The sequence below is a fragment of the Leptosomus discolor genome, chromosome 21, assembly GCF_034619465.1.
Source record: "Leptosomus discolor isolate bLepDis1 chromosome 21, bLepDis1.hap2, whole genome shotgun sequence".
In the NCBI taxonomy this organism is placed as follows: Eukaryota; Metazoa; Chordata; class Aves; order Leptosomiformes; family Leptosomidae; genus Leptosomus; species Leptosomus discolor.
The window spans coordinates 4,680,214-4,693,003 of NC_141411.1; the positions used below are offsets into that span (position 1 = coordinate 4,680,214).

Consider the following 12,790-nt stretch of genomic DNA (forward strand, 5'->3'; position numbering starts at 1 on the left):
TGCTGTCCTTTGAGTTTACTGGCTTAGCACGATGTGACTTCCATTAGAGCTGAAAAAAAAAAAAAAAGGCAAATATCCCACACTGTCAGTTTTCCTAATAGCTACTACCATTTTCATTCACTTTTCTGTAAGACAGCAATCCATGCTGCCAAAAATGTTACTGTTGATGACTATGAATGGAGCGAGTCTGCCAACAACAATCTAAAATTGTCTGCTCTCGCTGCTTTTTCCTTCCCCTGGCAGAGGCCAAAGCAGTTCCTTTCAAGAAGTAATGAAGATTTGGCATCTCTGAACTCTTGAGTTCACAGGAACACTTCATCTGTTTTATTCGTGTAAGCCCCATCTAACAGGCATTACCTGTACCAAAATGTCTTTAATGTGAAGCTTATTCCGTTTAAAGAGCTCAGATTCCTTTACAGGGGAGTAACTGAGAACGGGGGCCTTCGTCATAGGATTGCCTTCAGGAATTTCGATTGTGTGTTTTAAAAGAGAGAATTTGTTTCAGTTTTAGATTTGTGTTTCTACAACTTGCAGCTTCTGTTGTGCTGTCATTGGTGGGGTCTGTAACCTCTCCTTCGAGGGTGGAAAGGCACGTCTTGGTATGTTGAGAATGGCTTGTGAAAAGTATTCTTCTGTGGAGTCTGGTAGTATTCGTGGTGGTTTTCTTATCTGTTCAGCGGGATCATTGCAACCTTTCCCTGTAGATGATTACAAACAGCTATTTGTTTTTGGCTAGATCATGTTTCATACCACTCACTCCACCAGTGTCCTGTTTCACAGCTTTAGTGTCCTTTCACTGTGTTACTGGGTTTTTTTATACATGCACACACTAAATAAAAGTAAACCGCTCTGGTTTAGATGTGTCCTTGTATTTTTCTTGTGCATTACCAGCGGAAAGCAGCTTCCCCATCTAAGCGTGCTAAGATGGGATGAGGATTCGAGACACCGGGGTTTTGATCCTTTACAAGTGTGAAAAAGCTGCTCAGCGCCTCAGCCTCTCCCCACCTGTAAGCTGATCACTACCCACAGCAGCCTGTGAGCTTAACAGTGCCAAGTGCTTTCGATTATCTACCTGGTCAGGTTGTATTTAGTTTATTCTTGGCATCCAGTCCCAAGGGGACATGATTACAACAACTTTCAACAGAGCTGGTTCTCTAATGCAGGATGAGGATGCTCACGTGTTGCCTCTGGAGGTGTTTGGTCTAATTTTCAGCAGTGTCTGAGATGGAGGGTGCTCACAAGTGCAAATCTTACAGACGCTCAGCATATTCCTGCATCTCCCCGCCAGCGGAGCAGCTGCTGTAGCAGACTCTGGAATATGTTATTTCTTTGTACAGATGCTGAGAAGCAGTGTTGAACTTGGCTGCCGTCCTGGGTGTGTTTAAACAAGAGGGCCTCTGGTTAGAGGGAGTAACAAGTTTAAAGTGAATGTGTCAGCCTGAGATGCTGGCAGGTGTGTTATGAACTTGGGCTTTAATCAGCTGTCAGTGTGGGCCTTCAGCTCAGGGCAGGGAGGTGACAGCATGACACAGTGAACGTCTGACTCAGGCTTCTGTGGCAGCAGAGGACTCTACAGTGGCAGGGATCAAGGTAGAAGGCAGTAGTAGCACAAACTCACAGCTGTTTGTGCCACCCTCGTCCTCCAGGAGTTGCCGCATCGGTAGCGTGGGGGTGACATCAGTGGCTCTTCACCGTCCGTCAGATTTTCTGCTTACAAAATGTTCACTTTGGGCAGGCCCTTTCACCCCAGGAAGCCCTGGGCTCACTGACCAGCAGCTGCTGTGGTGCCTCAGCCAGTTTTGTACTCCACTTCGTGCTCCTCCGGTGGCCACATCAGCTGCCACCCTGGCTGTGTTGCTCTGGTTCCTCCTCCCCTCCCCTCTTTGAGCAATGACTGTGTTCAAGATGCCCTTTGTGCCCTTCACAGAGAAGTGGCCCGCACTGCTGGTGCAGGGAAAGGAGAGAGAATGGCAGCGTGTGACTAACTGAGCCTAATCCTGCTTATGCTGACAATAGGGTCTTTCTTTCTCTTCCACTTTCTGGACCACTGTACAGAATTAGAATTAGCATTAGCGTGGAGGAATGTCTGGAATAAGCCCTGGCTTCAGGAGTGAGTAAGTTGTTTGGCAGAAAGGCTTCAACTTGGAATGCTGTGACTGCGGCGTGCAAGCTGCCTTGCTCCTTTGGTGGCAGCTCCTTCTGCACAGAAGGGTTGTTTGAGGGAGAAAGCCCTCCCGGAGAGGTATTGCTGACACACGTGCAGCCTCTGTGGCCTAGTGCCCTCTGAACTGGCTCTTCTGGTTCCTTAGGGGCCATGGTGGTTTTAATGAAGTCAGAGGTTTTCAGATCTACACCAGAACACGCCGCTCGTGAGCAGTCCTGCTGAAATTGGTTCATCCATTGCATTTAAATCTTGGGCTCATAAGGGATCTGAAGATACTAGGCTGCATACGAGGGAGGTGGAAACAGCAGAAGCCCTTGGGAGGAGGAATTGCAACCCGAGAGAGCAGCAGCTGCTGGCTGCCAAAAGGAGAGGAGGGCTGGAGCTTGGGCTGGTCACTAGGGAGGGGGGTTAGGCTGCATGTTTGGACCTGCTGACCAAAGAGCAGGCTGGATTGTGAGACTGGTGTTTAAAGACGCAGCCATAAAAGTAATTTATTAATGACCTTTTACTTTCCTGTGTCAAAACCTTAAAAAAGAATCTAGATAATTAAACTTTTCACCTCTGATATGGCACTTTTGGGGGGGAGTAAAATTGCCAACCTGTTGCAGTTTGGCTTTGGTTTTCTTTGTTTTTGCCCTAGGGCAATTTTGCGGGTTTCCAGGTTCCCAGTGCTTTAGAAGGCATTTTCAGTTTCTCCAACTTGAATTTGATATAAAGCAAACAAACAAACAAGTCCTTCAAATGTCAAAGTGTAAAGACATTTTTTTTCTGAGCAACCAACATGCCCTGGGTTTAAAAATGTCAGAAAGGGTTTAGCAAAACAGCAAGCAGATTCTTGTGCTTAGAATAGCTCTCTTAAAGGCTCCTCTAGTCTCAGCAGCTTTGCTGGGGGTTGTTTTTAGCATCTCCTCTTTCTTCTCTTGTAGGTTTACCAAGAATCTCTCTCCAGACAAAATCAACCTGAGCACGCTGAAAGGGCAGGGGCAGCTGACCAACCTGGAGCTGGATGAAGAGGTGCTGCAGAATGTGCTGGAGCTGCCCACCTGGCTTGCCATCACTCGGGTCTACTGCAACAAGGCATCGATCAGGGTGAGCAGAGGGGGCTGCGCTCGCGTCTCCGGCCGCAGCCGGGGCCTTCGGTTGGCAGCTTCTGTTTGTCCCTGGGGAGTTTCTGATGAGGAATCGTGGTGCGATTTGCTCCAGACATCTCAAACCCTTTGCTCGAGGCGTGAGGGTTGCTGGTTGAACGCTCTGAGGTGGCCACAGCAGGTGTCACCAAGGGCAGCCTTTGGCAAGCGCTCTGCCCCTGATGGTGGCCGGCAGCAGGCGGCAGAGGGTGCTGAGAGAAGCACGGGAAAAGTGTGCTGTGGTCCCTCCTCCCCTCAGGTGACTTGTTAAGCCAGCAGTGAGGTCTTTGTATTTAATAGCCACTGATGAATTTCCAGGAGTTTGCCCAGATCCTTTCTGGACCCAGTTACTTATTTAACATCCAGAGTGTGCTGTGGCAAAGAATTTCACAACTTCACCACACCTACTTTTGCTTGTATCAAGTCTGCATATACTAGTTTTGGTTGATAACCTCCTGGTACTGTTAGTGGAAGAAACGGTGAACAATCGTTCCCTGTTCATCACCTCCATGTCACTTAAGATTGTACAGACCTCTCTGGTCATTCCCTCCCATTTCCCTGCTGTTTTGATAGCGGAGGAGTTTTCTGTGTCTTCCCTCATCCCCGCTGACTTTTTTTTAATGCTAAAGAAGTAACAGAGATCTCCAGCAGGAATAGGAAGCAGAGAGAAATGGAGTGCGGTTCTCTGAAAGCCTAATTATGCTGTGAGGTATTGTAGAAACAAATTGAACTTGAGTCTTAATTGCTGAAAATGCCATTTGTAGGAAATGCGTGAACAGTGCATGAGAGAAGCTGCGCTCTCTGCGCTCAGTCAGCCTTTATGCCCACAGTTATGTGCGTAATTGCTGAAATTGTGCGTGCACTTGCACTTTTACACACTGAACTCTTTCACAAATTCTTCCTCCTTGTGCTTTTTAGAGCAAAAAATCGATTTTTTTCGGTTGACGTGAAACGCCAGATTGTTTAATCTCTGTTGGTACTAACCATAGTCGCATTACGCGAATGCAAAAGTTTATGGTATATTGGAGAGACTTGCTATAAAAGAAATGTGCTTCTACTCTGCCAAGTGACAATAAAACGAGTCTGTCTTACTCATCTGATCCGCTCTGTTTTTGGAGTCAGATCTGCTTAACTTAGTAACAAACATTTGTTCTCCCTCCTACGAGAACTGCAGAATAAGGGTTGCTGTAAGAAAATAAAATGGATCTTTTTCGTTTGTGCACAGCCTTCAAAAGAGTTACCTAACTTCCAGTAACAGCAGCAGTCAATTGTAAACCCTTTAAGGACAAGAGCATTCTCCGTAAAGGAACATGAAAAATCAGAATTTGACCTGCAGAACAGCCGTTACTTGGGTGATGATACGTGAGATCCAAAAGCGAAGCTGGACTTAGAGGTCTGGTGGCTGGAATGCCTTTTCACTTGTCTGTGTGAGCCTCTTTGACCTGGATAGTGAGACACGATGGATTGTTACTGTGGTCATTTCTCAGAGAAATGGGGCTCAAATGATTTCCTGCAATTTCTCAAACTTTTTCTAATTCAGAGATAACTGTTGTGACCTCCACTTTATTGTTTCAGATCCAGTGGACAAAGCTGAAAACACACCCAATCTGCCTGGTAATGTTTCTTCTCTTGCTTGTTTCTTTTCTGCCTCACTCTTTTTAATCTCTCCTAATTGAGAAAAATTCTGCAAAGGGAAACTGTGAAGTGCATGCTCAAACTTTCTTTTGACCTAAATCCTCCACGCCCATAGCATGTAGGGGAAGGGGAGTTCTGAGAATAGTCTGTTTGGCGATGAGTGACCTCCCGTGAGACCCACATTTCACTGCAGGGTGGAGCTGAGCTCTCAGTGAAGTCCAGGGCAACCTTGTGCCTGTTTTTTCGTTGTTTTGTTTTCCCTCCGCTTCTGGGGATCCAGATTACCCAATGATCCTGGCACTGATGGTGTGAGAGCTTTAACACATGACACCCCAGAGCTTGTTTATCCCTGCCCCGGAGTCTCAGACCTAAGGCTGGTAGGCTGAGCCCGAGTTTTGATCTTGTATTTAGTCCCATGTTCTGTCTTTGCAGTACCTGGATAAAGTGGAGGTGGAGATGCGAACATGCGAAGAGCCTCGGCCGCCCAACGGACAGTCTCCCATTGCTCTGGCTGCAGGTCAAAGGTCAGACCCCAAGCTCTGTGGTTTCTTTCTGTCATACTACTGGGGCGTAGGTGGCTGTTGGTCTCGATGGTTAACCAGTGGCCTCTGCACTCAGGTTTAACGGGTTCTAATATTGCTTATAAACCCCGGAGTGTCTCTGTGTGGAGCCTTACCACTACCGGGCCTTTTGTTGTAACAGGTGATGACTTTGAGGGATCTTCTCTTTGCAGTGAATATGGCTTTGCCGAAAAGGTCGTGGAGGGGATGTTTATCGTTGTCAATTCCATCACCATCAAGATTCACTCCAAGGCCTTTCATGCTTCTTTTGAGCTATGGCAGCTCCAAGGCTACAGCGTCAACCCGAACTGGCAACAGAGTGACTTGCGACTCACCCGCATTACTGACCCGCAGCGAGGAGAGGTAAAGAGTTGTCTTACGTTGCCTGTCATAACGTGCACAGAAGAGTGACGCTTGTGCTGCCCCAGGGGACTGCTGGGCTGGTGCCTGAATTCCCATACAGTGATGGTGGGGAGCTTCGGTGAGCTCGCCTACCATCTGCTGGAACAGGGTGGCGGAGAGCTGACTTGTGTTCAGAGCTTTCTCTGAGCTCCTCTCCTGTGAGAGAATGAATCTGGAGAAGGTGGGAGTGCCCTTATGGTTTGTCTGGTTTTAAACTCGGTGTGAGAGAGGGGGTTGGATGTTACTTGGGAGATGATTGTGGTTTTGTACTGGGATCACAGAAGAAAAGTGCATTGACTGATTGTCTGTGGCCTTGTTTCATTCCACATCTGCTAAGCATTTGTTTCAGTCCTTGAAGTTGTTGAAAATCTTCTCTTTTTCCTATTTTTCTCCTTCTGGGTAGGTGTTGACATTCAAAGAGCTCACCTGGCAGACACTTCGGATAGAAGCAGATGCCACTGACAATGGCGATCAGGATCCCGTTACTACTCCGCTGAGGCTCATTACCAACCAGGGGAGGATCCAGATCTCGCTCAAGAGAAGGGTGAGAGTTTCCTCCATACTTTGCCGGATATGGTCTTACTGCCCCTGGTGCAGTGATGATGCATATTTCCTCCCACGTTCCTCAGCAACCGCGCTTTTCCTTCACAAGCGTTGAGCCCAAGCTGCTATATCGCTCTGTGTTTGCTGTTGGAGACAGCTGTGTTCTTACCAAATGTCAAAGCAGTTTCTTTCCCAGGGGAGGATAACATGTATGGAGGAAGCTTTTAAATCTGTTCCAACATCCCAAGGAGAGCTGTCATCTCTTTACTGGGAGATTAAAGCCTGGTAACCTTATTTTTAGCTGTCAGTGGAAATGTGATGATAAAAAACAAATTAAACAATCTATCATCTTTTTTTTTTTTTTTTTTTTTTTAACCAGTGAGCAATTTGCCTCCTAAAGAGAAGGTGGTTTTGACTACTTCTCAGAGGAGGTACTGTGGACATCCCCCAGATAAACTCATCTGAGAGAGAAGCTCAGAGCATTCTCTCTTGTTTCTGCTACAGCGTCTGTGTGGTGAAGGATGTATGTGTATGGCTGCAATTCTTAAAACCCCCTGACTGCTCTGTGCTGTTTCAGACCAAAGATTGCAATGTGATGGCATCTAAGCTGATGTTTCTCCTCGATGACCTGCTCTGGGTGCTGACAGACTCTCAGCTGAAAGCGATGATGAAATACGCGGAGTCTCTGAGTGAAGCCATGGAGAAGTCTGCCCAGCAGAGGAAAAGCTTGGCACCAGAGTCTGTACAGGTGAGCGAGTCATGATTTGGATGTTGGTCGGCCAGGAAAAAAGAGAAGACAAGGTGGAAGAGACAGTTTCTGCTTGTGCAGCGTCTGGCCCTTGCTCACAGAGCATCTCCCTGATGGGAGTTAGTGTCAGGTCAGCATTGTGTGGATTTTGGGTGCTGTTGTTGAGTAAAGTGGCCAAAGGAGTTGGATTCATTGCCAATAAGCAGCAGAGAACGTTCATACATAGTCACGGGCTACATTCTGTCTGATGGTGGAGGAAAAAGTGGTCTTAAGTTGCATGGCTTTCCAGATTTGGCTGGCACATGGAAAGTTGCAGGGGGTCCCACGAGGATTTGATTTGGTAATAAGGAATAAATATGTTCTAGGAATAATCTTTTCAGCCTTTGACAATCTGCAAAGGCCTGGGGGAAGGGACTAGTATAATAAATTCTGACATAAACCCATAGCGAGCTGTGATGCTCGAGGGAAAACACTGGCGTCCCATTTCACTGTTGTTTGGGTTTCTTTTTTATGCTTAATACTCTGGAGAAAGCTCTTGATTTTTGCAGTTGTTCTTTCACTCACATATAGCTTAGCAGTGTGTGAGAACCTTAGCACAGCTGCTTCTGCCAGTAACCTTGAGCTTCCCTTGCCACTTTCTTCGTTTTCAAATTGCTGTGCTGAGTAATTGTTTGATGAATGTCACAAAATAAATACATAGGGCAGGGGACAAAAGGTGTTTTCTGAGACAAGGATGAGGGAAGAGGGATATCCTTGCTGGTGGTGGAAGCTGTGGGGAAGGAGGCCGATGCACACAGTGCGGTGAGATTACATAGAAGGGGCGGGGGGGGGATCAGGAATACTCAGCCCTTTTTGTCCAGGAGCCTTAAAGCGTGCTTCAAGGTAAGTGAACGGTAGCTTCATGTAGAGGAGGCACAACCACAGACAAAGAGTTTTGCTCATGAGAACATAGGAAAGGATCCAGATTTCTGGACTCACAATTCAGTTTTTATAAATTGATGCCCTGCAGTCTGGAAGATTGCATGAGTTGGTTTTGATTGCATTATAACCTCTCCTTGTTTTGTTTTTGGTTTGGTTTTGCTTTCTGTTAGTTCTTACTGAGCTTGTCTCTCCCTAATAGATCACACCGCCTGCTCCAAGTACCCAGCAGTCCTGGTCTCAGCCGTTTGGAGTCAGTCCAAATGCGAGTAGCATTGGTCAGTACTTCGATAAGCATGACATGAAAGAGTCCTCGTACCACCTCCTCATCTCACACTTGGATCTGCACATCTGCGATGACAGCCACACTCGAGAGTCAGGTAACTGAGAGCAGCGTCAGGAGGGCACTGCTGGAGGAAAACATGAACCCAGTCAGCAGTTTTCTGTCTTGAAGGAGGATTTTCCTCTTGAAAATAAGCATTGTCCATGTTACTGTTTCCCAGTGGTGCAACAGGCAGGTGTTAGGCTGGTGGAGAGGTCAGTTCTGCATGTCTGAACTAGGTACTGGAAACTTTCTTGGCTCCATGGGACAAACATGGGGAAGTTCATCAGTGGATGTGGTTGCCAGTGACCTAGTTGAAGTGACAGAGGATATGCTCTAGGAATGGTCCGGTATTGAGCAATGGGAATAAAGGGTGATCCTTCCACTTGGTGAGAAAACGTTAGTTTTGACAGCGTACAGGACGTTGGCAGTAGTGTAGCTACAAGGATTCTTTGCCATCTTTGACAGCTATTTCCCGGCAAGGAAGACTTTGCTGACTGGTGCCCATTTTACTCCTAGCTCCCCCCTACTGACATATACTTCTACATACTTTTTTTTCCTCTTTTGAGGCAAATGTACCCCTCTCTTTCTGCACAGCCATATCTGATCCAAGTTGTACTGTTTGTTTTTATGCATCTTCCCTTTAAAAAAAGAAAAAAAATTTCTCTACCCACATCCATCACTGTTAGAGATATCTTTGAATTGGTCTGTGTGTCACTGTCTCCTGAGCTCCTGTTATCAACATCTTAGCTCAGTTCTGTTGTCTCTATTTCACTGGCCCTGCCAGCAGGTGTTGGAAACCCAAGTGCTGGTTGTTGTAGTGGGAAGTGTAACTGATAGGGGCCTGGGAAGCACTGGGATCTTGCATTTTGCTATTTGAGATTCTAGGTCTGGTTCTTAAGATATAAACTGTTGGCCTGTTACATTCAGTTGCCCTTTTCCTTGCCTAGGACAGGATTTTGATACAGCTTTCTGAAAGATGATACCCTAACACTGTCCATGGTGACAATCCATCAGTGGTGGCAATCAAAGCAACGTCGTTCTGAATTCTTCTGGATCAGGACTTGGATTGCAGAGCTGATCGTGGTTTCCTTTATTCTGTTTTCCACAGGTGCTTTGAAGCATGGGATGCTGGGAGGTGCCATACAGCTGACCTTCAGGAGGATGGCTTTTGACTATTATCCTTTCCACAGGGCAGGTAAGGCGAGCCTGTGGCCTGGCCTCCCAGCTTGAGGAGGGGGATAAAAAAGAATTTGAAGAGCAATGCTGCTATATGGCTTCCAGCAGGACTGGAAGAAAGGCGACACAAAGGACTTGAGACCTAAATCTTCACGGGCAGGGTTAATCTCATTTACCTGTCAGTGGATGACTGACAAATTGCTGGCAGAGAGCAGAGTACAAAGAGAGGAATAAGTTGCTGTCTGTTGTAAAGACATTAAGTTGAAACTTTGGATTCCTTTTCAATTGCTTAAGCTCTGGATCTGGTTCTTACATGTGCCTAATCAATTTGGAAGGGTTATAGGATGTATCCCAGGAGAAAATCTGTTTGTGGTTAACTGAAGAATCGAGGAAAAGTGACCTTGGCATTCTTCCCAACACTTGAGTTTGGAACACTTGCTGGTAGGACCAGCTCTGTTGTGTGAAAGTCTGTGCTTGTCTCACAAGCTCTTAGTACGCTGCATATTGCATATTTCAAATCCAATATCAATAAAGAGGAATGCTGTACGGATTTGCCTATGTTTGAGGGGCACAGGAGGGTTGTGTGGATCCAGGAACCTCATTTTTAAAGCCAGGATGTTTGCTTTTGTGCAGGAGACGCCTGCAAGCATTGGGTGAGGTACAGTGAAGCAATGGAAACACGGGGACAGTGGGCAAAGAAGCTGGTCAGTGAATTTCAAAGCAAGATTGAGAACCTTTATGAAGAAACGGACCCTGCATTTGCCAGGACTCCACTTTCCCCCTTCAAAAGGAAACCAGGTAATAGCATCTGATAGAACTCCTAGTAAAGCAAGAGATGGTAACGATTGTGCTCCATCCAGCAATATCTCTAGTTATCTGATTTGTTGGTGCAGAGATCCATAGCACACTAAAAATCAAATCTAATGGCAAAGGGAAGTGGCTGTCATACTGGAATAACACTGCAGCAAGAGTGGACAGGCTGCAGTGCTCACTTTCCTAGCTTATTTGTTGAGTTTCTCTGTAAGTGAGTATATAAGGAGTAAATTAAATACTTAAAGCTTGGCTGAAGAATGTATTCTCTTTCTACAGAGCACACTCATCTTTCACAGTGTTCTTCCTTCAAAAGTCCTAAGGGGTTTTTCCTGCCTAGCTGCGCCCGTCTTTCTAATTTGGGGGTGGTTAATTCTTCTCTGTAAGCATGTATGTGTTGGTATGGGTGGTGAAGTTTGTTGCAAAGGAGATGAGTAAAACCCTGCTGGTTCTGTTTTACCATCCCCGCAGATACTTCACTGAGTCCTCATAAAAGTCCCGTAGAGAAAGGCCGTTTACCTCCCACAAGTTTGCCGCGACTCCGGCACCCTCCCTGGAACCGGCTTCGGTCCAGCTGCGTGGTGGTTCGAGTGGATGACTTGGATGTGCACCAGGTAGGGGTTTCAGTAGTGCCTGGAGGTGTGCATGTCACTTTTAAAAAAAGAAATTTAATCTGGTATGATTCAAATAAATCACACGAATCTGACGTCATCCAAGACAATCGAAACTCTGCCTAGAGAACCCCAATGCTGTTACGATGTTGCATGTAAAACTTTTAAACCAAGTATGAACTGCTGATAATTTTCACGTTCAGAGGAAATGACGTGTGTAACCACAGTTTCTGCACTCTGTGCCCACCTGAACTTGCATCAAGCATTAGGCAGACCCAAGATCTCATGCATTTGAGAAGTTGGTGAGGATACGGATTTTTGACAGAGGAGAAATAAGCCTTCCCTCATGCTTTCTGACCCATGACAGAAAGCATCACTAGACTGGGTCAGGCCCTACATCCATATACCCTATAACCATTGCAAGAACATAGTCAGTACCAGGTACTATAATGGACTTCCCAACGTGCTGTTAATCTTGAAGCAAGCTATAACAGATTTCAGTTCTGTTTATTCACGTTGCCTAATTCTAATTGTCATGGCTCTTACTAGCGCTGACAGGAGACACAAAGAACTAAATTCCCTCAAAGGAACGGAGTTGACAATATTGGAAGGTAGAAAAAAGTTTTATTTTTGCTTGAAAGGAGAGTGTGTTTGATGTGTAAATGAAGTGGATTGAATACAGGAGACTGCAGGGTTACTGGGACACTTTCTTTTGCCAAATCTGGATCCTGCACAACTGCATACCATTGTGTTTTTCAGGTTTCCACGGCTGGTCAACAAAGTAAGAAACCCTCCACCTTGCTTTCATGTAGTAAAAAATTCTTCAAGCTCCCTGATCAGGTCTCTGCAATCCATATTGAATTCACGGAGTATTACTTCCCAGACAATCAGGACTTTCCAGGTAATACACCAAGGTTAGCACCTTATTTCATAAGTTTCTTAAATAATCAGTTAACTCTTAATTCTTCAGGTGTGTTAACCCTGTTACATATTCTCTGGGTGTCCATTTTTCTTTAGTTTTCTGACGCTTGCCGTTCCAATTTTTTAAATTTTTTTTGGCCTGTGGGAAGGTAGGGTAGAGTTTGCCTGGTGCAAAACGTGGAGGCAAAGTTGTGCTTGCAGAATAATGTATCCAGGAACATACTGAGGGAGCTGCTGTTTGCCCAGCTCTTGGGGTTCTGCCTTACTGATTAACACTGGAGTAGGACTGTAGGTGCTTTGGGTGTTCTGCAGGTGGCTTGATGGTGAGACCTGGAACACCTTGTTTCCTTGGTGCACTTCTCCCTTTTGTCAAGAGGTCTGTCTTCCAGTGGGTGTTGAAGCCCTCTGCGTTGGTGGTGTCAGTGCAGGTTACGCACTGAGCTGCAGACCGCCTGAAGGGCCTTTTCTGCTGCTATTAATCTGTCTCGGTTCTGTTTTGTTCTAGTTCCATGCCCAAACCTGTACGTACAGCTGAATGGCCTGATGCTTACCCTGGATACAGCAAGCGTGCTCTGGATAAACCTCTTCTGTCTGGATCTTTATCGCAGCTTGGAGCAGTTCAAAGCCATCTACAAGCTGGAGGACTCAGGCAAGCGTGATGAGCATGTTGATGTTCGACTGGATGGCTTCCGGCTGAAGGTACCGTTTGTTTCCTTCCTTTCCCAGTCTTTAGTGCCTCCCTGTTGCAGAAGGAACACGAGACCAGGACACAGCCGGAGTCCAGAGCGAGAAAACAAAACTTCTGCCTTTCGCTAACTTCCTTCTCTCCACCATTTGCGTTAGTTTTGTT

At 46.1% G+C, this 12,790-nt stretch overlaps 1 protein-coding gene across 1 annotated transcript in view; it reads left to right on the forward strand.

Annotated features, from left to right (window-relative positions):
- Positions 1-12,790, forward strand: part of BLTP3A (bridge-like lipid transfer protein family member 3A) — a 31,860-nt gene that overhangs the window by 10,756 nt on the left and 8,314 nt on the right. Inside the window, exons 3-14 of the mRNA XM_086476509.1 lie at positions 3,091-3,253; positions 4,867-4,905; positions 5,359-5,450; positions 5,660-5,849; positions 6,292-6,432; positions 7,009-7,179; positions 8,300-8,477; positions 9,531-9,617; positions 10,232-10,396; positions 10,880-11,022; positions 11,779-11,920; positions 12,446-12,639. Coding sequence (XP_086332635.1) covers positions 3,091-3,253; positions 4,867-4,905; positions 5,359-5,450; positions 5,660-5,849; positions 6,292-6,432; positions 7,009-7,179; positions 8,300-8,477; positions 9,531-9,617; positions 10,232-10,396; positions 10,880-11,022; positions 11,779-11,920; positions 12,446-12,639 — 1,705 coding nt within the window. The remainder of the gene's footprint in view (positions 1-3,090; positions 3,254-4,866; positions 4,906-5,358; positions 5,451-5,659; positions 5,850-6,291; positions 6,433-7,008; positions 7,180-8,299; positions 8,478-9,530; positions 9,618-10,231; positions 10,397-10,879; positions 11,023-11,778; positions 11,921-12,445; positions 12,640-12,790) is intronic.